Genomic DNA, 25,000 nt, shown 5'->3' with positions numbered 1-25,000 from the left:
CTATCCAGTGGTGGTTCCAGGCGGAGGCTACGGCCAGCGGGTACATGGTGACGGCGGCGCCCAGATCCGTCACCGCCAGATTGACACTGAGCAGCTCAGGAGGCTTCATATGGTTCGACCGCTTGTATGCCATTACAAGAACCATCAGATTGCCCAGAATGGAAAGAATGGCTGCGTTTGGAAGATAACAGAGAGAGAGAGAGTAGTGGTAGCAACAGGTTACTAAGCAGAATTGAACTAAAAAATTGGATGTAGTGGAACATTTTTATTTATTATTTTTACAGACATTTACATATAAAATCCACATGAAATGGAAGCTGTGACCAATTTTTTTTCCCGTATTGTGACGCAGTTGCTAGAAAAACGACTGTGAGCTGGTGGTTGTAGTAAAGTAGGCCTTTCATTCAGAAGATCGGGAAAAGGCTTTGGGGAGAGTTATTACAACCTAACAGAATTCTTTTCCTCAACATCTCTGTTTGTTGTCAAATCTGACAGTTGGAGGAGCGTTAAGTTTGTTAACCACGCCCAATACCTCAGATAGACTTAATCTGAGAATTTAACTGAAAAAAACCCCAACAACACAGCTTTTTTTTTTTTTTTTTTTTTTTTTGCATTTTCAGTTTTTAATTGAAGATTTTAAGGGCATTTTTTATCTGAATGGCATGCACAGATAAATTAAACCACAGAACTAGCAATATGATTTAACAAAATCAATATAAATAGTTTTGATTGCATTTGCACTTTAAAAGTTTGGAGCCTTGTAAGTTGTTAAAGGTGTCCCAAGTTTCCTAATTACTTATTGAAGAAGTGTTCTATACATGTATTAATGAAACTGATCAATTGGTTTAATTTAGGGTATTTACTGTGGATTGTCGGAAATGGACAAGATAACAAAAAATTGGAAAGTATCACATTCACAAAACAAAATGTATGCTGACTGCAGCAAACTGTAAACTCTTTTTAGTTGATCTAAAGCAAGGGTCTCAAACTCAAGTTGATAAGAGGCCATTTCAGTGACTGACAAACTTAAAGGAGGGCCGTTTTAACATTCAAGCACAGGAAAAAAGTGGAAAGCTGATATAATTGATGCATTTTAGGACAACAGACATGACCTTAATATTTCAAGCATTACCTGTCACCAGTGATGAAGCAAATTTGCATGTTTATCATGTCACAAATCCGCTGCTGAAATATATCTGAGGTTGTTGTGTATGGCCGAGCGTTAGACACATACTCTGTCATTCTTCCACAGAGTATATGCAGTCAAAACTCTAGCTTTTTAAATGCAAATGGCCCACTGATCTAAAGGTTTTTATTATGATTAATACAGTACAGTGACAATACAGAGTAATCCTAAGGTTCCTATGACATCTCAACTGCTAAAAAAAACTTAATGTGAGTAATATGCTTTAATGTCATTTAATGTATTTAATGTTTGTTGTTAATTCCCTTTTATACTGATTTTTGCAGAACTTTGTATTCCCTGTATATATTAATAATAAAAAAATATGTTAAAAGTGCATTATGTAAGATTGACACCCAGTGGTTGAACTGGGTATTGCACACAAAAATGAAAACACTTTTTCTACTGGCCCCTAGACCTAGACAATCCAAGCACACACAGGTTGCCAGATTGTTACACAAACCAAAACAAACAAAAACAGACATTCAAACAGAGAACACCTATTTTCAAGGGAGAATAATTGACTTTACGAGCAAAATTCATTTAAACTGTAAAAAAAAAAAAAAAAAAGCTAAATCTGTAAAAAAAATAAAAATAATAAATTAAAAAAAAAATTTTTTTTGCTCCATAATTATTTAAATAAGTCATTACTGTCATTTTACAGATTATAACTGTAATAATACAGGTAATAACTGCCATTTTACGAATTATTACTATAATTATATAATTTATTAATGTAAGTATACAGATTTATTAATGTGATTATAATGATTATTACTGTAATTATGCAGATTAATTAATGTGGTTATACAGATTAATTAATGTAATTATGCATTAAATCTGTAATTGTTCCATACAAATAAAAAAAAGCTTTTAAAGAATGATTAAAAAACTTTAGTACTAATAATTACTGTTTTCATAAAACACTGTAAATATAACTATAAACTACACAACAACTTAACTTAACAAATATTTATTATTTTATATTTATGTAATTTAAAAATTTGCTTGAAAAAATACAAAACTGCTATCTATTTGATTTTTTTTATTTCTTTTATTTATTTATTTATTTATTTATTTTTACAAACAACACATTTGCTCATGATTTAACAACAAAAACAAGGTTAGTGTCATGTGAGGACAATAAGGATCAAATAGCAGTTTATTAAGAGAATATTAAGTCTTTCAATTAAAGGTTGAAACAGGAACAAACAGGTGCATACAGATAGTCAGAAGCGTAAAGGCGGCAAACAAAGTAACAAACCAAAGCAAAAGATTTAATATGGCAAGGGAAAATCCATCGCAATGCTCACTAAACAGTTTAACAAGACTCAGCAACTATATGTCTGTTTGTGCTGAGTTTATCAGTCCACAATGATCTTCTGACTGTGTGTGTAATCAGTGAGATGTATGTGGGAGTTGTAGTTCGTTAACGTAGCGTGTGTGTAGTTCTCCAGCAATCCACAGCCGTGAGATCGCTGGTGATAGTAACAGTTAATAAATAGTTTTTAGTGTGGGAATAACAGCAATTTAGAGCCATTTATACACTATGCATTACAAAAAACTAAACTTTAAATAAAACAATAAAACAAGGGTGTCAAACTCTGTGCAGTTTAAGTCCAACCCTTTGTGGGGAAAATATAATAAAGAATATATGTAAAATTATATATATATATATACACACAGTTGAAGTCAAAATTATTAGCCCCCGTTTATTTTTCCCCCAATTTGTGTTTAACAGAGAGAAGATTTTTTTTCAGCACCTTTCTAAACATAGGAGTATTAATAACTCGTCTCTAATTACTGATTTATTTTATCTTTAGTGTTTAGAAAATTAAAAACTGCTTTTATTCTAGCCGAAATGAAACAATTAAGGCTTTCTTCAGAAGAAAAAATATTATCAGACATTCAGTGAACATTTGCTCTGTTAAACATCATTTGGGAAATATTTAAAAAAGAAAAAAATTCAAATGGGGGCTAATAATTCTGACTTCAACTGATATATATATATATAGTATATAGTAAAATAAACATTTTATAGTTTACAGTGCATGCATTATGTGCAGCCAACAAACAATGAGCTATTATTTGACATTATTAACTTCACTTTTTCATATGATTACTGTCTTCAATAGTACTAAAAAACTATTTGACAATTTTTGTTTCCCTATTTTTACAGGAATAATCTGTAAATACGTGTTAATCTCTGCAAATACAGAAAATTTCTTTTAAAAACTGAAAAATACCGTAATACTAAAATACAAGCAATAACTGTAAATGTAATGTTAGAATTTTTTATTACAGAAATTATCTGTAAAACAACAGGTATTTCACTGTATAATGAAACAACTGGGAAATTCTGTTAAAAAAAATGCAGACAATTACCTGTAAAATAATGTTTATTTTTTACAGTGTGAACTAAACTGAAATATTGCTCAAAACCTTTTAGCATTGGCTTAACTGTACGTTGTTTAACACCATTTTTAGTTCTCAGTGTAGCAATAATTGTAGTAAATATATTTTACTGTCACTTTTTATCAGTCTGGATGAAAAAGTCTGGATGAAATTTTTTTAGTCATTCAATCAGCCCCTACTCAGTATATTCCATTTCGGTTAGATATGCATCATAATACTGAAATAAATGTCAGTTTAAACTAATTTCTTAAAAAAATATAAAATAAATGAGCCCAAACTTTTGAACAGTGATTTTGATTTTGTGAATTTAGTAATTTTTTATTGTGCATCTAATGTCAGCTGAGTAACTCTGGTATCATTTATTAATGGTCCAAAGATGAAACATTCCATTTTTAGAGTCTGCACCAAATTAAATTTACAAAACTGATTAAATATATATAGAAAGCATATTTAATTTAAACAAAGCGTACCTTAATGTTTCAAGTAACTTTTTTGAAAATAAAATAACAAAAATGGGTGAAAAAAATATTCTACATCATCTTTCATTGTAACAAATGCTAAAATTAAACTCATTTGATACTTATTAAAAGGTAAGAGAAAAGATTAAATTAGGAACTAACAAATAGGTGAAAAAAGGTTGTTTGAATGATAGTGGCATCTAAAATGACACTTTATTAATATTTTGGGGTTTTAAAATGATTCTTGTCCCATATGCTTAACTTTTTGTTGTAATATAAGCTACTTTTACACTGAATACCATTTTTGGTGCTGTCTTATGTAAATCATGATAAAAAAATATATATAATAGTTTTTTTTTTTTCATAATAAAAAAAATTCTCTCCACTTTTTTTAAAACAGATTTTCATTTTACAAGTCCCTAAGAGTTAAACAGCTGAGTTTTACCATTTTTTTTATCCATTCAGTCAATCTCTGGGTCTGGCGGCAGCACTTTTAGCTTAGCATAGATCATTGATTTGGATCAGACCATTAGCTTCTTGTTCAAAACTAGCTACTTGCATTGAAAACTAAGACTGATGGAAAATAAAAGTTGCTGTTTTCTAGGTCGATTTTTTTTTTTTCAAGCACTGTTTAAAATCATTAAAATGATCTGAACTCTTAAAGTCTGATTTATACTATATGCGTTCGCTACATCGCTTGAGTGCGCAATGAATGTGACCTCATTGCAAAGTTTGTGGAGGTTCGCTTTGGGTGTTTGCGACATGATTTCGGCTGGCAGAGCGCATAAAGTTTTTTGAGACTCAAGCAAACAGTTTGTGTGACACTGCATTTCATTTGAGTTGAATATGAAACATTTTGAAGAGATTTTGCTTGAAACAGTGCGACTGTACAGACATCTTTATGATCCATCCATACATGATCATACCCAGGTAGCAAAGAATTTGGCCCAGATTTGGCAAAAAGCTGGCATTGCAGGCATTAGTCTGGCCCTGGCATACAGCATGTGTGCCAAATATGGCCTGGGCTTGGCAGAGGTGGCACAGTCTTTAAGGCGGTACATAAGAATTGGGCCATATCAAATATAGTATTTGGCCCAGGTGTGAAAAATGACATGTGGGCCACGTAGGTTTAGCCTATCTTGACCCACTTTTAAAATACCCTTAAATTATTTTTGAGTAAAGAAAAAATTCTACCAATCAGGTCGCTTAGGGAAAAAGCGCAGCCATAAAGCAAAATGGCTTGTATGGAAGCCAGACTTGGTTCAGTCATTTACCGTAATTCACCAGGATTGTGTGGGCCAGATCTGGGACAGAGAAATTTTGCTATGTGGATAGGGATAACCAGATGACCAATAATTCTCGGCTAGAAATTGCAACAGCAATGGAAACGGAGGAAAGTTTTTGTTAAAAAAAAATGTGGAAAACTTGAGGGATGAGTTTGTTAAAACCAAAAAGAGAGGTCATGGCAAAAGTGGACAGCCAGATAGTTTTAATATACAATTAAAGAATATATTTTTCCATCATTCACAGGTTTTACACTGACATATATATTAAAATTTAGAATTTAAAACAATTTAATAGCAAAGTAACTTATTTATTTAAAAACTTAAAATTATTTATTTGATAACTGGAAATGAATATTTGAACCTGTCAGTTTACAATGTACTGATGCCCTGTTTTTCTAGACTTTATTGGTGATAATGGTCAGGAATGTTGGACCATTATTGTCTTGCTATATAAGCAGAGGACACAGACTTATCAGAAAGTAATGTGTGAATTGTGGAGCGGGCTAAATCTATTAAAAATAAAAGTCAGTATTTTTTAGTACATACAAATTTTTTGTGTACTTTATTTGACTTTTATTATTGACATAATAAAAATATATATTTGTAGAGCCATGTTCTGTTGTCATTTATATTTAACTTTAACAGGTAGAACTGTGGGCTGCAGTGGGTAGCACATTGGCCTCACAGCTAGAAGGTCACTGATTCGAGCCTCGGCTGGGTCAGTTTGCAAGTGTAGAGTTTGCATGTTCTTCACGTGTTTGCATGGGTTTCCTCCGCGTGCTCAGGTGTCCCCCACAGTCCAAAGACATGTGGTACAGGTGAATTGGGTAGGGTAAATTGTCAGTAGTGTATGAGTGTGTATGGATGTTTCCCAGTGATGGGTTGCTGCTGGAAGGGCATCCGCTGCATAAAACATATGCTGTATAAGTTGGCTGATCAATCCGCTGTGGCGACCCCAGATTAATAAAGGGACTAAGCCGAAAAGAAAATGAATGAAGGTAGAATTGTCCGAGATATGAACAAAAGCAAAGGAAGCATCAACGTTTAAATTAAAAAAAAAGCTTGAATGCTTCTGAAAATCTTTATAATCATTAAAATAAATTATAAAAATAATTACTTTAAAAATTTTGAACGATAATAATGACTTCCCAATGTCGATTTAAAGAATATCACAATGCCAAACGCATCAAGTAAAAGCCTTCGTATCAAGTAAATGCATCGGCAATTTGGCGCCACAAATAATTATAAATCAGCCTTCAGTCATACATGAGATGCTAATGGTCTAATCTGATTCAGTGATCTATGCTAAGCTAAGCTAAAAGTGCTCCCACCAGACCCAAACATCAGCTGAATGGCTTCAGAAATGGTAAAACTTAACTCCCACACTCTTAGAAATAAAGGTACGCGATCTGTCACTGGGGTGGAACCTTTTCAAAAGATACAAATTTGTACCTAGAAGGTCCATATTATTACCTTATATTAGTACCTAAATGTACAAAAGTGTCCTCTTAAAAATGTAGGTACTATTATTTACTTTTGAGATACCAATATGGACCCTTCAGTGACAGCTTGTGTACCTTTATTTTTTAAAAGCGTAGAGGAGTTTTTTCTTCAAAAAGTGTCTTGCTTTAAACAACACCCTTTCTCACACACACAAACCGACTAAAAGTTTGGTGCTTCAAATGTTTTCTTTGACCCTTCGTGTTCATTTAACTCAAATAATGTTCATAATACTGCATATTATACATTATGTTTACATTTTGATCTAGTTACGTTGACGTTCATTGCATTCCAGGTGTGTTTTAACAGTTTTTCTATACCATGTTCTTGGCATGCTAGATAGCGATCTAGTCTACAGAGACATGCTGTATATTTTGTTTTAATTCTAGGAGCAAATCCCAGACAAGTTCCCCTGCAGTCTTATGTAACTCCATCTTCAAACAGTCTCTGGTGTCTTTCCTCGTGTCTCCTCCTCTCTTTTATCTCAGCAACAACCTACAGTGTGTCATCTTGACTCCTTCATAACCTTCATATTTTGCCTTTCAGCCATGTGGAGTTTCACACCGAGCTGTCGATGCGTTTTATAACTATTTATCCAAGTCAACTCTATTCATAATCACATTGACAGCTTTAGACTGCATCTTTGATAGCTCTGGGATTTGCATTTACTGTATATGCATTTGGCAGACACTTCATCCAAAGCAGCTATAGCTAAGGCATATTTTAATGACCTAATGCATCAATTTAATAACCTCCGTTGTGCGATCACAATGTTTTATAAAGTACATACAGCTCCTTCAAGAGTCATTCTACAGAGATGGTTTTCTGTTTCTAGACTTAAGAGAAATATTGCACTTGAAAAACTCTTGAGGATAACACTGTTTTTAAATGTACGTTGTTTTAACAATTTCCCCATTTTGAGTCATCAGTGTGGCAATAATTGTACTTTAATTACTTATGTAAAACATCCCTGTGTAACCCTCTTACTCTCCCACTTCGCTTCCTGTCTCATTACTGTCCTATCCACTTAATAAAGGCAAAAAGGCCAAAAGAATCTTTTAAAAAAGTAACTTAAACTGGCTTTGAACAAGTCATGGGTGAGTAAATGATGACAGCAATTACATTTTTGATAGAACTATCCCTTTGTGCACATACTGTAATGTTGCTGAACCTAGACCTGACCAGTTATATCATCCCCATATCACAACACTCATTGCTATATTGTGGGCAATGCTGGCTGCTTCACTTGTCACAATGCCAAGCTATTTCTTCAGAGTCCAGTCTGTTTGCTCCCTAGCAAATTGAGTCAGTTACAATTAGCCTGACTATCAATAAGTGGTTTTCTTAAGGCTACACAGGTGTTTCGTCTCAATCTCTTGAGTTGCACATTGTCTGTAGAAATGGTCAAACTTTCACTATTAAACATAGCTGTGAGTTCTACTGTTGTTTCTTTTTTCTATTTTGACCAGACCGATCCTTTATCTCGATCATTAAACTTAAAAAAAAAAAAAATGATTAAAGATGATTGCCATTGACTATTCATAGTTTTTCCGAATGCATTCTTATTATGTGTTCATCTCTAAAGTCAATTTGTTTTCCAAGATGTTTCCTTTGCTTGATGCCAATAAATTGACTCTTCTGAAACAGATTAAAAATAATAATGATAACAGTCAAGGTTATTCGAAGTAGATGAGCCTGCGTTATTTAACAATTGTTATCTGGAAATAACATACATTGGAATGTAGGGATGTAACGGTATCAGAATTTCGCGGTACGGTAATACCTCGGTATGAATGTCACGGTACGGTATTTATTGAATCATTTACAGGAAAAAACAAAACTTATGAAAATACTCCAAAAAAGTGCCAAAAGTGTCAATGACATACAAATTAGCCATCTATCTGTAAGCTTTGAAACAGGAACTTCAATTTTAATTAAAAAAAATTATTAAACCATGTAAAAAAATAAAGTTTCAATTTAGTATTGTTGAAAACTCATCACATTCAACATTTAATCACACTCAGCCCATCTACCCATATGAGAGCTCTGCTAGTCGAACTTCTCATCAAGCATCTCCCGCTGGATCTAATCTCACTATATTTATTAAACGGGATATTTCATTTATCTTGTTGTCTTTATCTAACGACATATTCCCTGACTTTGGGCATTGGAATCTATTACTTGTTCTCAGGTAACGTGTTTTGGCTGAGCGCAAAGATAAGTTAATGATTAATGTAACCACGTACATTCTGTATATTGACTGATCGCCTTTATTTCCTATAATGTAAAAACTTATTGTATGTTATACTTTTAAAATGGCCATTATCGATTCTTAAAACTGATATTCAGCAAAAGAGAGGGTGTGTTTCGTATTTTCACTGAAATTGAAAGGAGGCAGTTGTTATCGGCTCCGTTTTGTTATAAATACCCACACAGTGATGACGCTCATGCAGCACGGCGCCTCAACATTTCTGCTGTCTAAGTTGCTAATATTAAAATGAAAATAGGCAGTTCCTTAAATCATGTTTACATTTTATTGTTGAGAAAGTGAAACAACGAAGCCAGGGTGATGTGAATGAAGTTATAAAGTACACTGTTCCCTTTGAAGATTTACCCGTGTCCTCGGTATAATCTGCTTTTCCATATCAAACTGAGAAGAAGAGACTGCAGCCTTGATCAAACTTGCGAAGTCTGAACTTAAACGGAGATAATGCAGGACTGAACTGTGCGTGTAAAGCAGGTCGCACACCAGAAGCGACGCTCGGCAGCGCGCCGCGCAGCGCCACGTATTTTAGAATTCTAATTATAGGTTTCTATCAGGATACACACACCGGCGCCGCAAGTCAGCGGCTGTCGGCGGCGCCCGGCGACGGCTCAGGACGCAGTTCATTTTTCAGCCGCGCCACAGAGCGCCATCTGATTAGTTTCATGTTAAATATCATTCGAATGTGCGCGTCTGGTATGCGATACTTTAATCTGTCATGTACGCGCCGTGTCGCGGCGCCGAGCGGCGCTTCTGGTGTGCGACCTGCTTTAGAGTTTTCCAGCTCTTTTCATCCCCGCTTCTAGCAGCACACTCCATTTCCGCATTACTGGATCTGTAGCAACAACAGACCGCAAGGGATGATGGACAAGCATGGGCTGATGGCAATTGTAGTTTTCGTTACCTCCCGTTCGCTTCATTCACCTGAGCAAATTTTCTCAGAAGACCTATAGTTTTACCGAGTCTTGCGACTTCGGTAATATCGAAAAAAATTAATATTGCGGTATGACGGTATTTACAATACCGTTACATCCCTATTGGAATGCCATGACTGAACAATCCGGATCAAGTATTCCAGACAGTCCTGTAATAATCTGCATTAACCTCAATCACAGTATCCCACTTAATACATGACTAACTGTCACAAAAGTAAAGCATTTGTCATTAATGTGGTGGTCCACTGCGATGTTATATTTTAAACTTTAGTTAATGTGTAATGTTGCTGTGTAAACACAAACATCATCTTTAAATTAATGCAAAGGGAGGCTTTTACAAAGTTAGCTTAGCAAAGCCTACAGCGAATGAAGATTGGAGACTACAAAAAAAATACATCTGGGTTAATGAGATCATAAACGCTTCAGGTTACGTGCATACACCCCGTGCAAAGGGGCGTGGCCAGAGGCACTGTATTGATTTAGCAGAGAAAGTTAAAATGCCATATAAATGCTGCTATTTCCACAGAGCTCCTTTTGTTTCTGGGGTTCCAAAGGACAAGACATAAAAAGAGAAGTGCTTACAGTTTAATTTTAATAATGTTCCTGGGAATTATATAAAAAAGATATAGCTAGCATTTGAGCTTCCAGAATTTCTCCCAGTTTAGTGCCAGATTCAGCGAAAAACTCCTCCAAGGAGGCGCAGCTTCAACCATAATAGAAGAAGCTGTGAATTGTGGACAACAATCTTTAAGTTTTTTTATTTGTTAAAATGTATCTATTACATGCATAATTTCTAGCAATAACGGTATGTTGTAGCAATGACATAAACAAGGATGTAACAATAGGAAATGCTGTTTGGCACCACTAACTATTTAGCTACAAATTCATATTTATCCGCCAAACCGCTGTAAACACCCACAATCTTTACCAGCGATGCAATGTCTCTCTATGCAGCTGCTTTTTTTTTTTAACAAATGAAGCTTAAGCAGACATTGCTTTGCCCTCTGGACCACCCCTTTAACTCTTTAATTAAATGTAAAGCTTGTTAAAAGAAGGAGCCTACACTAAACTACATATTATTCAGTACCAAGATGGAGCCAAATAGTCAAGAACAGCAATGTGACTCACATGCATATTAATATATGTGCAGTATGAATATACTCGGATAAGCCTGTGCTATTTCAGTGGTTGTTATCTTGAAATATCAAACCTTGGAATGTCATGATTGACCCATCAGAATCAAGTAATCCAGAGAGCTGTGTATTAATAAATTAAAGTCAACATGAATCTAGCTGCGACCGTTTTTTTTCTGTATTGTGATGCATTTCCTAGAGAAACGGATAATTAAATTAGAAAACAGTGGGCATGGCTTGTTATTTTCTCCTGTGAGCTGATTGGATTTAGTAAAAATAGTAATTTTATTCAGGAAGATTGGGAAAATAGTTACGGGAGAGTTATTACAACCTTATGCTGCATTCACACCAGACGCGGAACGTGCGTCAAGCGCGAGTGATTTACATGTTAAGTCGTGAATTGCACGATACACGCGAGGTGAATTGAGCGTTTTGCGCATTTGACATGCTTAACGAGCGTTTCGCACGAATCTCTCGAGTTCGAAGATCTGAACTTCAGCAGACATTCGTGCCGTGTTAACCAATCAAGCTTGCTCTTGTGGGGGCATGATTGTGACGTAGAACCTGTTGATGGTGTCCCGGGGGAAATCCTCCAGGTGACACCGACAACATCATCAAACTGGGCTTGGCTCAGTCAGAGGCACCGCTGAAAGTCTCCATCATCCAGGTTCAGGTTCTGGAGGAGTTTATGAGCTCACAGAGCTGGATGCACCTCTGAAAGGATGCAGTGGACTCAGACAGGACCCTAAACGTATCGACGCTGTTTTTCAGTCTCCATAAAGCACATTAACGCTGTTATTTTCTTAATAAAATCCATGTTAGCCATTTAGCTATGAAGCTAGAGTCACCGGGCAGACAGAAGCCCTGCCCATCACACGAATCCGCGTCTGTTTTGAAGTGAATTTAACGTGCGAATGAAGCGAGTAAACTCAAATGTTCACGCGGCTATTTACGCGCGAATAGCGCGATTTATCCGCGCGTTACGCGTCTGGTGTGAACACAGCATTACAGGCACCTCCTCCTCACCATTTCTGTTTGTTGTCAAAGCTGATAATTAGAGGGCCTGGTTTAAGTATGTTAGTCATGCCCACTGCCTCAGACAGATGTAATCAGAGAACTTAACTGAAAAGAAACAGGAAGTGCATTTTCAGGTTTCATTTGTAGATTACAATAGAGCTTAGATCTCTAACCCTATCTGAGCCCATGCACCTTGTGTCCGAGTCTGACCCGGTCTAACAAATTAACTGTAACTATGAGCCTGAGCCTGAGCCTGATTTAAACCTATTTTTTTTAATACGTGGGCTGTTATGACAGACGTTCTCAACTACAATTCTGAGTTTTTGAAGCCACAGAAATTAGTTTAGATTTATCTTACCTCGCTCTCAGGGGTGTGCTTGAAGAAGTGACAAAAGAGGACATTGAAGGCTGACTATCATTCTTTCTGCAGGCCTGTCAACTCTCCCATTTTTACCAGAATTCTCCTGTGTTTTAATCATTCTATCATCCCATTTAAGCATTTTTGTATCTTTCTATGAAAAGTGAAGGCAGCATCAAAGAGCCGACCTTAAATTCAGAAAGAAAAAGAGAATTATGCTTTCACTTTATTTTGGTTTGAAACCAGGTTGAAATGAATATAAAAACGGCCGCATTCACTATGTAATCTCTGAATCAGTCAATTTCTGTAAAGCCTGTTTCACACCGCTTGCACAGGAAGTTGCTGCAGGACCTTCGTGCAGTTAAAAATGTAAAAATAAAAAGTGTATTAATATCTAAAGATAGATAGGTGACTAGATAGAATAGAGATAGATGAATCTGTGCAACAGTTGTCGATCAGCTTCGTGCTGCTGGTGCAGCCGGTGTGAAAGGCAAATGCCTGTGTGCTGCATCTGCCATACGCGCTGCACACAGGTGACTGATACACACGCTCCGTATAAAGACACTGTCCTCAAATTAGCTTCTCTACACGCGATTTGAAAATGAGCAAAAGTGGACAGACAAATACACTTATTAATATGTAAACATGTCTGTCCTGGCATCTTTTATTTTAAACACAAATAATTTTGTCTTAAATGTGCACAAACAGTGCGAAAGTAATGAAATGCTTTCATTATAGATTTTTGCATAGCTAGTGTGAAGATAGTGGCAGGAAATGTCGGCCCAGTCTGCGGGTTGGGTTGGGTCAAGTCTAGGCTCAAGCGGAGAGTTTAAACTCAAGATTACAAGGGCAAACAATTGTTTTTTTTTTTTCTTAATGACATGCACAGATGTATTGTTCACCACAAAACTAGGAATGTAAGCAAGCAAAATCAATACGGTTTGTTTTGATTTCATGTGTAACCATTACATCATGGCATTATGTATTCACTTTATGCAAGCTGAATAACATAAATGTTAAACCCACATGAGAAGTTTCCCAAGAGACGTCTTGGTTGCTTTCAGTTCCATCCTCACATGCTCAGCTTACATGCTTAAATAAAGTGGATACTATTTTAGGTTGCGGAATGTTACATTTTACAAGCCTTATCAAATCTGATCTTTTCTGTGCTGCTGAAATCCTTCATCCAGGTTGACTGCTGGGTATGTGAATTACATTTAATGTGAGCCATCTGTACAGTCATATGTTCAAAAGCATTACAAGTGAGTCTCCATACATTTTCCCAGCAGAAGAAAACCCAGGATTTTATCCATGATGGACCCTTTTCACATTTCTGTTTTTTTTTTTTTTTTGTGGTAGTGCAAGACATCATAGTTGGGTAAACTTAGAGCGCAGTGAATGGGAGAGTACAACAAATATTTATTTTTTCAATCCTATTTGCTGCAATAATAAAAGAAAAACTACATGATGGTGGTATCAAGACTTTCAGAAAAACAAAGAAATTAGTGTGAGACTGATAACCGCAGAAGAGAAAACAAAGTCCAATTTAGTGTCCTGTCCATAGACACTGCATTAGATGTCTCGCACGAACGGTAATTCATTTGTTCATTCATTCATTTTCTTTTGGCTCAGTCACTTATTTATAAGGGGTCACCACAATGGAACGAACCACCAACTACTCCAAAATATTTAATGTTTTATGCTTATGTTTAGTTTTATGCAGCGGATTCCCTTTCAGCCACAACCCATACTGGAAAACACCCTTACACTCTCTTTTTCACACACACTCAAACACTACAGCCAATTTAGCTTCTCCGATTCACCTACGGTATAGCGCATGTCTTTGGACTGTGGGGGAAGCCGGAGCACCCAGAAGAAACCGACACCAACACGGGGAGAACACGCAAACTTCACACAGCAATGCCAAAAGGCCTTGAACCAAAAACCTAATTGCTGTGAGGCAACAGTGCTAACCACTGAGCCTCCAAGCCGCCAAATGGCAGCATACAAAGCAACATCAAGATGCAGAAGACACAAAATCTTTACACACAATGTCCGAGAGACTATTTAGATGCATGTCACTGATGAGAAGATGACGAATGTCTACTGTATAATGACTGAAATGCCCCTAAACAAAAACTAAATGTATAAAAATGTAGTAAATAAATTGGATGTAAACCCATTAAGCTTTCACACCGTAATACTCACTACTCTTGATTAATTTTAATAATGGCTATTTTTAACTCATACTTTAAGTTATATTACTCAAATACTTTTACTCACACTGCATTTTTGAGTAAGTAATTGTACTTTTGGAACTCTTGAGTATAATTATTTAGTACTCTTTACACCACTGGCGACAAGTGAAGGTTGAGTGAATGATGATGACAGGATTTTCAGTTTTGGGTGAACTGTCCCTTTAAAATACACTCATCACTTTATTAGGTACACCTGTCCAACTGCTTATTAACGCAAATTTCTCATCAGCCAATCACATGGCAGCAACTCAATGCCTTTAGGCAAGTAGACATGGTCAAGACGATCTGCTGCAGTTCAAACCGAGCATCAGAATGGGAAAGAAAGGGGATTTTAGGTAACTTTGAACATGGAATGGTTGTTGGTGCCGAACAGGCTGGTCTGAGTATTTCAGAAACTGAAAGTTTTTCACGCACAACCATATCTAGGGTTTACGGAGAATGTTCCGAAAATGTCCAGTGAGAGGCAGTTCTGTTGGTGCAAATGCCTTGTTGATGCCAGAGGTCAGAGGAGAATGGCCAGACTGGCTCCAGCTGATAGAAAGGCAACAGTAACTCAAATGACCACTCGTTACAACAGAGATATGCAGAAGAGCATCTCTGAATGCACAACATCCAACCTTGAGGCGGATGGGCTACAGCAGCAGAAGACCATGAAGGTGCTACTCCTGTCAACTAAGAACAGGAAACTGAGGCTACAATTTGCACAGGCTCACCTAAACTGGACAATAAAGAAATTGGAAAAATATTGTCTGATCTGATAAGGCTCGATTTCAGCTGCAACATTCGAATGGCAAGGTCAGAATTGGATACAACAGCATGAAAGCATGGATCCATCCTGCCTTGCATCAACAGTTCAGGCTGGTGGTGGAGGTGTAATGGTGTGGGGGATATTTTCTTGGCACATTTTGGGCCCATTAGTACCAATTGAGCATTGTGTCAACACCACAGCCTACCTGAGTATTGTTGCTGACCATGTCTATCCCTTTATGACCACAGTGTACCCATCTTGTTGGTTACTTCCAGCAGGATAATGCACTATGTCATAAAGTGTGAATCATTTCAGACTGCTTTCTTAAACATGACAATGAGTTCACTGTAGTCAAATGGCCTCCACAGCCCCCTGAACTCAATCCAATAGAGCACCTTTGGGATGGGGTTGAACGGGAGATTCGCATCATGGATTTGCAGCCGACAAATCTGCAGCAACCACGTGATGCTATCATGTTAATATGGACCAAAATCTCTGAGGAATATTTCCAAGTACTTGTTGAATCTATGCCACAAAGGATTAAGGCAGCCAAAAGCGGGTCCAACCTAGTGCTAGTAAGGTGTACCTAATAAAGTGGCCGGTGAGTGTAATTTTAACAAAATAAAAATGTTTTTAATGCACACCAGTAATAAGAACCGCTGAGTGCACACTGTTTTAATATTAATCCGTATTAATAATAGTAACAGTCATTCAGCAGAGTCAAAAGCCATCAGCATCGACTGTTATTCTCAGCTTGTACTGTAAATGGGTTCAATGCTGCTGCTGCCAGCTGCATGAAAGGGTTTACAGAACACCTGCAGTTTTCTGTGCACAGATGAGATGAAGTGTCCCCAGCTGCAGAGAAAAAAACCATGTACAATGACGTAGGGCACAACTACTGTGTCAACATCCATAGGCTTTCTCAAAGCAACTGAATAAAAAGCAACAACCAAATCAGTGTGAAAGAAGGCACTCTGACTTCTATGTATATATAACGTCTCAGTGGGGGATTTACTACACCGCTCTCTAAAGCGTGCAGACTTTTGAGGCATTGAACATGTAAAAAAAGACTCGAGGCAGTAGTAATCTGCTCTGGTGACCCTTAAAGGGACTGTTCACACAAACAATGACCTCTGGCATCAATTACTCTCCCTTCAATTGAGCCAAACCGATTCCACAAAAGAAGATATTTTGTAGAAAGATGAAAAACTGCAACCTGTGACTCTTATTTTATTCCATATGAACACATGTAACAATAAGAGAAATGCAATTTGCACAATATGCCATCGGTATATATTATTAAAGGTAGAAATAAAAGTCAAATTAAATTAAAAGTAAAGATAAATCGGTTGGCGGGTCATTCTGCTGTGGCGACCTCAGATTATTAAAGGGACTAGCCGAAAAGAAAATGAATGAATGAATGAAAAATAAATAATAAAGAAAAAAATAAAACACAAATACTGTGGTGGTATACAGTTTACTTGCATGTCTATTTTGAATTTGCAGATAATATTACAGGTCCTGAGTGCTTTTTAAAATGTATTTCAGATTTATACCATATTGTATATGTTTAAATGTTGATGAAAAAAGAAATTGGCTTACCAATTGGCTTACTTTTCTACAATATATGAAACTTCCCCATTAAAACCAGTAATTGAATAATATAAGTTTTATTCTTTGCTTTAACGTGCAACAGTTGACTTCCATAGTATTTGTTTTTTTCTATGGAAGTCAGTGCACTGTAAAAAATAAATCCGTAAAATTTACGGTAAAAAAAAACGGCAGCTGTGGTTGCCAGTACTTTACTGTTAAAAACACAGTACAAACCGTAAAAGTAATTTCTCATTTTTATGGTAAACTGCCGTATTTTATTAATTTATAGAGGTAATATGTCTGTATTTTGAATGACCAACATCTACACATCTTTTGTTACACAGTTAGACACGTTAGTAGTAGCACACCCACATGCAGGTGGTGATGAGGAAGTTACATAATGAGCCAATGCTCATAACAGTCAACTTTTTGCACACGCAGAAAAAGTATCAGCATATAGAAGGTGCTCAGTGTCATTCACAAAGCTACTAAACACCAGTATGGTAACACGCATAAAATTAAAGTCATGAAATAAACATTGTTTATCAACATTAGATGTAACATAAATCTATAATGTACATAACTGATGGGGAAACAACTAAAAAGATCAATATAAATGTCAACAAAATGCATAAAAAGTGATGTGCCATGCAGGGAATTCTGGGAAAGTCAATTTACGGTTGTTTGCCGTATATATTAGGGAAACATATCGTTAACCAGGTTACGGATTTGTACTGTAGCATTTTTACAGGTTTTTACCGTTGAAATCACGGCCATTTTTTTACAGTGTGGTTACCCGTTTTCATCTTTCTTCTAAATGATCTCCTTTAGTCTTCAACAGAATAAAGAAACTCAAAGTTTGAAACCACTTGAAGTTTGAAAGTAAATAGTAAGTGCATTTTTATTTTTGCGTGAACTGTTATGAACTATTTAATCAAATTTGATAATTTCAGACCATTTTAACCACCCCAAATCAGAAACGCTTGGGACGGTATGGAAAACACAAATAAAAAAGAAGGTGGTGATTTCCAAATGTACTTTGATTTGTATTTCATTGCGGACAATATGAACAAAATATATTTCTAGTTTAGTCTGAACAACTTAGTTTCATTTGTAAATACACATTAGGCTTGGGCGGTATCCAAATTTTTATACCGTCAAACCTCCTCCTTATTTTACCCCGGTATCCGGTATTACCGTGCATAATAAAAAAGATTATGACGTAAGGCTCAGACAGCGTCACCAAACTGTTGGCTTCTGCCTAAACCATTCAGAAAGTGAATACGGTACCGTATATGCGACCTTAGGATCACGGTCACCTGTTTGTCTTGTTTGTATTAGAGATCTGCACAGGACGCTCTCTCTCATTCGCATGCACACACACACACAGAGAGAGAGAGAGAGACGCACTGCACTAAGCTCTCTCTCTCTCTTATTCACACACACACACAAACAAACAGTATCCACGCGGATACGCGCTTGCTTGCTTGCTCGCTTGGGAGCGATATTGTTAGACCGCGCGCACGCTTCCTTTCAAATTACACCAGAGTTACCAACCTCTCCTGCGCTTTATTCGGAAATTCATTCCCGCACCGCAAGAAATCTGGTTGGCTCCCGCAGTTCAGCAGCAGAATGCAGACCTCTACAGTAGTTCGTATTCACCATGTCTCCCTTCTCGTTAGGTCAAAACCGGAAATACTGCCAAACTGCAGGTCACTTGGTGCGCGACTTGCCACCTTACCCTCTCCCTCTCTCTCTCTCTTCCACTCTGTCCCGTGATACCAATCACGCCTACGCATTTGTAGGCATTAAATAAATAATATTTAACGTTTAATACTTGTCTCCTATTTAAGTGCATTGTTTTTGATGGTATAACCGTATTGAAACTGACACCGTTGCTATTTTTAGATCCCGCGGTATACCATATTACCGTATTACCGCTCAAGCCTAAAACACATCCTGTCCTGCCCTTCAGACCTGCAACACATTCCAAAAAAACACTGGGACAAGAGCAGTTTAGGGCGAGTAATCAGGTAAACTGTTTAAATAATGATGTGATTTGAAACAGGTTATGTCAACAGGTGATTGTAGTTATGATTTGGTACAAAAAGCAGCATCCAATAAAGGTCTAGTTCTTTAGGAAAACTGTGCTGAGGATTGCCAGTTTGCCAACAAATACATGAGAAAATTAATGAAATGTTTAAAAACAATGTTCCTCAAAGAAAGCTTTGGATATTTCACCTTCAACAGTGCATAACATCATTAAAATATTCAAGGAATTTGGAGAAATTTCGTAAAGGACAAGGGTGCAAGCCTAAACTGAACTACCGTGATCTCTGATCCCTCAGGTGGCACTGCATCAAGAATCACCATTCATCTAAAAGCGATATTGCGACATGGGCACAGGACTAGTACCACAGTACGTCCACCAATGCCAGTTAAAACTGTACTGTGCCAAAAGGAAGCCCTATGTTAACAGTGTCTAAAAGCGCCGTCAACTTCTCTGGGCTCCGAGGCATCTGGGATCGACCATCACACAGTGGAAATGTGTACTGTGGTCAGCTGAATCACTATTTCAGGTATTGTTTGGGAGAAATAGAAGCTGTGTACTCCAAACCAAAGAGGAAAAGCATCTTTCAGACTGTTACCACCAACAAATCCAAAAGCCAGGGTCTGTCCTGTCGTGGGGTTGTGTCAGTGACCTTAGCAAAGGTAACTTGCACTTCTGTGGTGGCTGAAAAGTACATAGAGATTTTGAAAGTATGCCCATGCATATTTCAACAAGACAATGCAAAACCACATTCTGCACACGTTACAAAGTAGTGGCTGCAGAGAAAGAGGATACAGGGACTTGACTGGCCTGTCTGCAGTCCAGACCTGTCTCCAATAGAGAATGTGTGATGCACTTTGAAGTGTAAAATGCTTCATGGTGACTATACTGTTGCCCACCCTAAGACTTGTTTGCAGGTAGAATGGAGCAAAATTACTCCTGAAACACTTCATCACTTGTTTTATTCAGTCTCTAAACGTCTTATAAGTGTTGTGAAAATGAATGGCAACATTACAAAGTTTACTGTTCCAACTTTTTTGGAAATGTGTTGCAAGAGCCAAAATTGGAAAATGTGTTTATTATGAAAGAAAAAACAAAACAGAACAATAACAATAATGTGAGGAACACAGTAAATCGTGTTTGTTGTATTGTCCGCAATGAAATACAAGTCAAAGTAAATTTAGAAATCACTCCTTTTTTATTTGCCTTTTTCATACTCTCCCAGCTTTTTCTGATTTGGGATCGTAGACAGATTAATTGTATTGATGCATTTCAAATTTTTTATTTTTTTGTTCATCTTCAGAACACAAATTAAGATATTATGTTATATACGGTTATGCTATTATTGTAGAATCAGGTTTAATTAAATCTGATTTATGTTTCTCCTTTGAAAGTATTCACACAAACCTGTTGGATTCAAAACATCTGTAAAGCGATATAATATAAATATTAAAAAAAACTATCAAACAATACTTTTACACGATGAACAGGCTTTTATTCGCATCATGTTTACATCACTCTGATTTAGTCACGACTCAAACATGCTTTCTCAATGAATATTCAGCACATATTTCACTTCTTCGCAAGACAGAATGAAGTCTATTTTGGAGCGTCAAGCTGTATGAATTGAAAGCTAAATTAAATCTGCTTATGGATTTTTGTATTTTGATGTATTTCGGAATATTTAGACTTTACATGCTCAGTAGTGACATTGTTTATTTTATTTATGAATGTTTTGAAGCTTTTTGGGAGACAGAAATCTTTAGGATATCAATGAAAAATACCTTAATTTTTGTTCTGCCAGTATGTTTATAGATTTGGTCTACAATGAGTCATTTTGGGGGTGAACTAATGGATTGACTATGCAATACTAACAGAGTTACTGAACTTTATAACAATGAATAATAGCGATTGATTGTGAATTGCATGGGCTTTCTCAGAAATGAAGGTACAAAAGCTGTCACAAAAGGCTTTTTCAAAAGGTACATGCTTGTACCTAGGGACCACACTCAAAGTACATAGGAAATCAAACGGTACTGTAGGTATATACAGTTCAGATACCACTGTATGTATCTTTAAGGTGTCAAAATGGATCTTTTTTTGTACAAATATTATATTGAAAAGGTAACTACTCCAATGACAGCTTGTGTACCTTTTATTTCAGACATTTTTCTGTGTATTTCCATAAAGCTGTTTTGAAACATACATAGTGCTATACATATAAATGTGATTTGACCTCTCTTGAGGAAAAGGTAGACAATGGATGTGGAATGAGAATGCAGAATCTCTTCATCCTTGAAGTAATAATGTGGGAAATACTTTGACTACAGAAAAACGATTTTCTCTTAGCTGTCTAAATTCATGACATGACTCGGTTTCTCATAAATACTGAATGAGTGAACAAAATGACCGAATGATGTTCATCACAAAGAATGGGAGGGAATGACAGATCAAATATGCTCTAGCAATCTGTTTTCAATTAATTCTGATATTTGCCAAGTGATTTATAAGGGAGCAAGGACATTTATACAATATTCATTTTGAAGAAAGTCTTATTTATTTTAGTTTGGCTTGAATAAAACTTGTTTTAAGCATTTCAAAGCAATTTTCATGATCATTATTATTTGCCCTCAATATATGTATTTTGATTGGCTTCAAAACAAACCATCCAGTAACCTGCATTATTAATCTAACCTACCCAGTTAACTTAATTAACATACTAAGGCCTTTAAATTGCACTGAATAGCTGAATACGATATTTGAAGATACTATAGTAACATATTTACTGCCATCATGGCAAATACAAAGGAAATTAGTAATTAGAAAATGCTCATTAAAACTGTTATGTTAAGAATTGTGCTGAAAAAAAACTATTAAACTGGAGGGTTAATAATTTTGACTTCGTCTGTGCTTAAAAGTAACCCAAAAGCTAATGAACATCCATTATTACATGAACTGTTTTAATATTTTAAATATTTCTGGTTTACTTCTGTCTGTCTTTATTGTGACATCCAGCAAGCATTTTTTTTTTTTTTTTTTTTTAAAGACGTCTATTAGTCATCTTGGCTAAAACAAAACTAAATTTGGGCTGTCAGTGACAATCTAATAGACATCAAAGAATAGGCCAAAACTAGACTACTCATCAAATAAACAGAAATGAATGACTACACATATAAAGTCTGTCTAATCTGTCTATTTGAAGACTAGTCTAGTTTTGGGCTAATCTTGGATGTCTTTTAGTTTTTCACTGGTGGCTCAAGTTTAGCCTTGTTTTAGCCAAGCTACATTAGATGTCTGTTAGATGTCTGTTAAACACAAAATTGTTTGCTGGGATGACAGTATACTGAAGCGAAGATGGAGAGGGTGGAAGGGAGATTGGAAAAACGGTTCTTTAGCATTTTTTGACTTGTGATTATAGGAAAACCAATCTATGTATGAAACATATAAAAAACCTGCAATAGTTTTTTGGAGGGGTTGGTTAAGCTGCCATATATCACTATATTCACTCTAATATGCTATATACTGTGGCACTCAAATTAATTGCACTATAAAATAACCCATTTTTTATGATTCACAGCTTCCAGAAATGATCAGAAGTGCTTCAACATTAGGCACATTCAAATCAAGGCTTAAACACTCCTGTTTAGCTGTGCCTTTGCTGAATGAGCACTGTGCTATGTCTTTCCTTTCTTTTTCATTCTTTTATAACCTGTTTTAAGTCTTTAAGTCAAATTTTCATCTGTTTTAGTCATTTTATTTATTGTTTTTATTTACTTGTACTTGTTTCTTTTATTCCTGTTTATGTAAAGCAGTTTGAAATTGTGTATGAAATGTGCTATATAAATAACCTTGCCTTGCCTGGATACATAGAACTATATAGTATTATACAGCAGCTTAACCACTCCTATGAACCACTGGAGAACCATTAAAGGTGCTTCATAGATTCTACATAGCACTTATAGTGGTTAAGGTCATATCTAGCAGCTTGTTTTTTTTTTAAGAGTGTGTTATTGCCCTGAAAAAAGTTGTTAAATTACAGTTTTTCTCAGTCGCTTTGGTACATTTCTCAGATCAGAATTGACATTTGCAAAGCAGTAAGTGTATTTACAAAATAATGCATACAAATAGCAAAACACAATTGCAAAAGCCAATTTCTTGCTCAAAATCATTAGTTTATCTATCGAAACTACATTTCTGTGTCAATGAATGTGTCAGTGCCGTCAGAATGACAAGTCCTTGTGTACGGATAAAACTGTCAGAATACTTTGTCATGTTGTCAATTTAACAGTGTTCTCTAGTGGGTTGATCTGGTATAAAATATGTCTTTTTTTTTTTTTTGCTCTTTGTACTGTAATTTGTCGCCAGATCATATTGTTGTGATACAGAAAGGAAAAGACAGCACTGCATAGCACAAAGAAAAAACAAATGTAAAAATGTGTACATGGGACAATCTCCTTTGAGATGCCCCTTCATTAGAAAAAGTCAATGTTCACCTTGGAGAAATTTACCAATTCTAGACAGATTTAGATTAAAAGTCTAGATAAATAAAAATGTGTAGAAAAATGCACTATGACAAAATATTATGACAGCTTGTTCAGCCTTTTTGCATGTAAATCCTTATGCCATAAACAAACAATTAGATGTGGTGGATGAAACTAATCAGACAGAGGCCAAAATTATACATTTTGATCAACATGACATAATTGAAAATGTAGGAAGAGCAGAAAATCGCACATAATCATTTGCATGGATGTACAACAGCATTTGCAACTTGTTCAAAGGAATAGGAAACTGCTTTTCTAATGTGCACAAGTGACACAATGATGTGAAGATTGAACAGGTAGTTTGAAGAATTTCAGTCCTGATCTGAGAAATAAACCAAAAGCGACTGAGAAAAACTGTTAAAGGTTTCTAATTTAAAGACTTCTTGCTTGTATCAGCTTTAGCCCCGCCGGGTTTGAAAGCACCGCAGCAAACAACATCAGTTGTTAATCTCTTTCTGTTAAAACACTTCCTTTTCACAATAACAAATCTCCTTTGAGTCACTTATATAAGAAGTGAATTAAAAGCATTGCAGCGATCCTTTTTGTTTGCAAACAAACCATTATAGTCATCAGACTAACTAAAAAAAGTTGGAGAGCCAGTAACTCAATCTTACCAATGAGCAGCAGGAACGCACCGATGCCGTAATCCACAGCGGATGATAATTTAGATGAATAAATATCCATCAGGATCAGTGCGATGTGCTCTTCGGCGGGAAAATGAGTTAACTCCAAGTAATAAACGCGCTCGACATGGATCGGTGGGACTCTGAAAAAGTTAGGCTACAGAAAACATGCGCGTAATGGCACAAGGCAAAACCCTTCAGATGATCTACGCTGCTGTCATGTGTCAGAAGCATCTGATGTCCAGGGGAGATTAAGCGAAGCCCTCACCAACAGAATCGATGCCGTTGTATTTTCTCGATAACGAGTGAAACAGAAGAACACGCCATGAGCGGTTACTGGTGCGCGTCTGGCGCTCTCGATTCCCTGACTGAACCGCGCGCGCAACATATAACAGCTGTAGAAGAGTGCGCTTCAACAGGAGGAGCTTCATAATCATTGAACACACTTCAGTCCAGACAGATAGACAGACAGACAGACTCCCCGGCCACTTTATTAAATATGTAAAAGATGCATCATTTAATTTAAATATGAGCTACTTTCGAAATATTCCTGGCAAAACAAATGTGAAGGTGATGAAGTTTTTTTTTTCTATTGATACAGTATACGCTCACGGGCTACTTTATTTGCACAGGGTG

General features: G+C 36.3%; 1 protein-coding gene and 1 long non-coding RNA gene across 8 annotated transcripts in view; one reads left to right on the top strand and one right to left on the bottom strand.

Moving 5' to 3' along the window:
• opn8b (opsin 8, group member b) overlaps positions 1-24,734 on the bottom strand; it is a 39,797-nt gene extending 15,063 nt beyond the window's left edge. Inside the window, exons 1-2 of one of the 2 annotated variants that reach the window (NM_001316945.1) lie at positions 24,356-24,425; positions 1-171 (exon numbers count right to left, since the gene is read on the bottom strand). The exon at positions 1-171 is cut by the window's left edge and continues 123 nt beyond it. In NM_001316945.1, coding sequence (NP_001303874.1) covers positions 1-171; positions 24,356-24,425 — 241 coding nt within the window. Of the gene's footprint in view, positions 172-24,355 lie in introns of both variants that reach the window. The other variant, XM_073933096.1, reaches the window with a different exon arrangement.
• LOC141379446 (uncharacterized) overlaps positions 1-25,000 on the top strand; it is a 78,344-nt gene that overhangs the window by 27,158 nt on the left and 26,186 nt on the right. Inside the window, exon 7 of one of the 6 annotated variants that reach the window (XR_012396062.1) lies at positions 19,496-21,795. The exons of the other annotated variants lie outside the window; for them this stretch is intronic. This is a non-coding gene — a long non-coding RNA (uncharacterized lncRNA). Of the gene's footprint in view, positions 1-19,495; positions 21,796-25,000 lie in introns of those variants that run through there. 6 annotated transcript variants of the gene reach the window in all.

This window comes from Danio rerio, chromosome 20 (genome assembly GCF_049306965.1).
Source record: "Danio rerio strain Tuebingen ecotype United States chromosome 20, GRCz12tu, whole genome shotgun sequence".
Classification (NCBI taxonomy): Eukaryota; Metazoa; Chordata; class Actinopteri; order Cypriniformes; family Danionidae; genus Danio; species Danio rerio.
The sequence above is the reverse complement of the archived record's forward strand: the minus strand, read 5'-3'. Positions and strand labels throughout refer to the sequence as shown.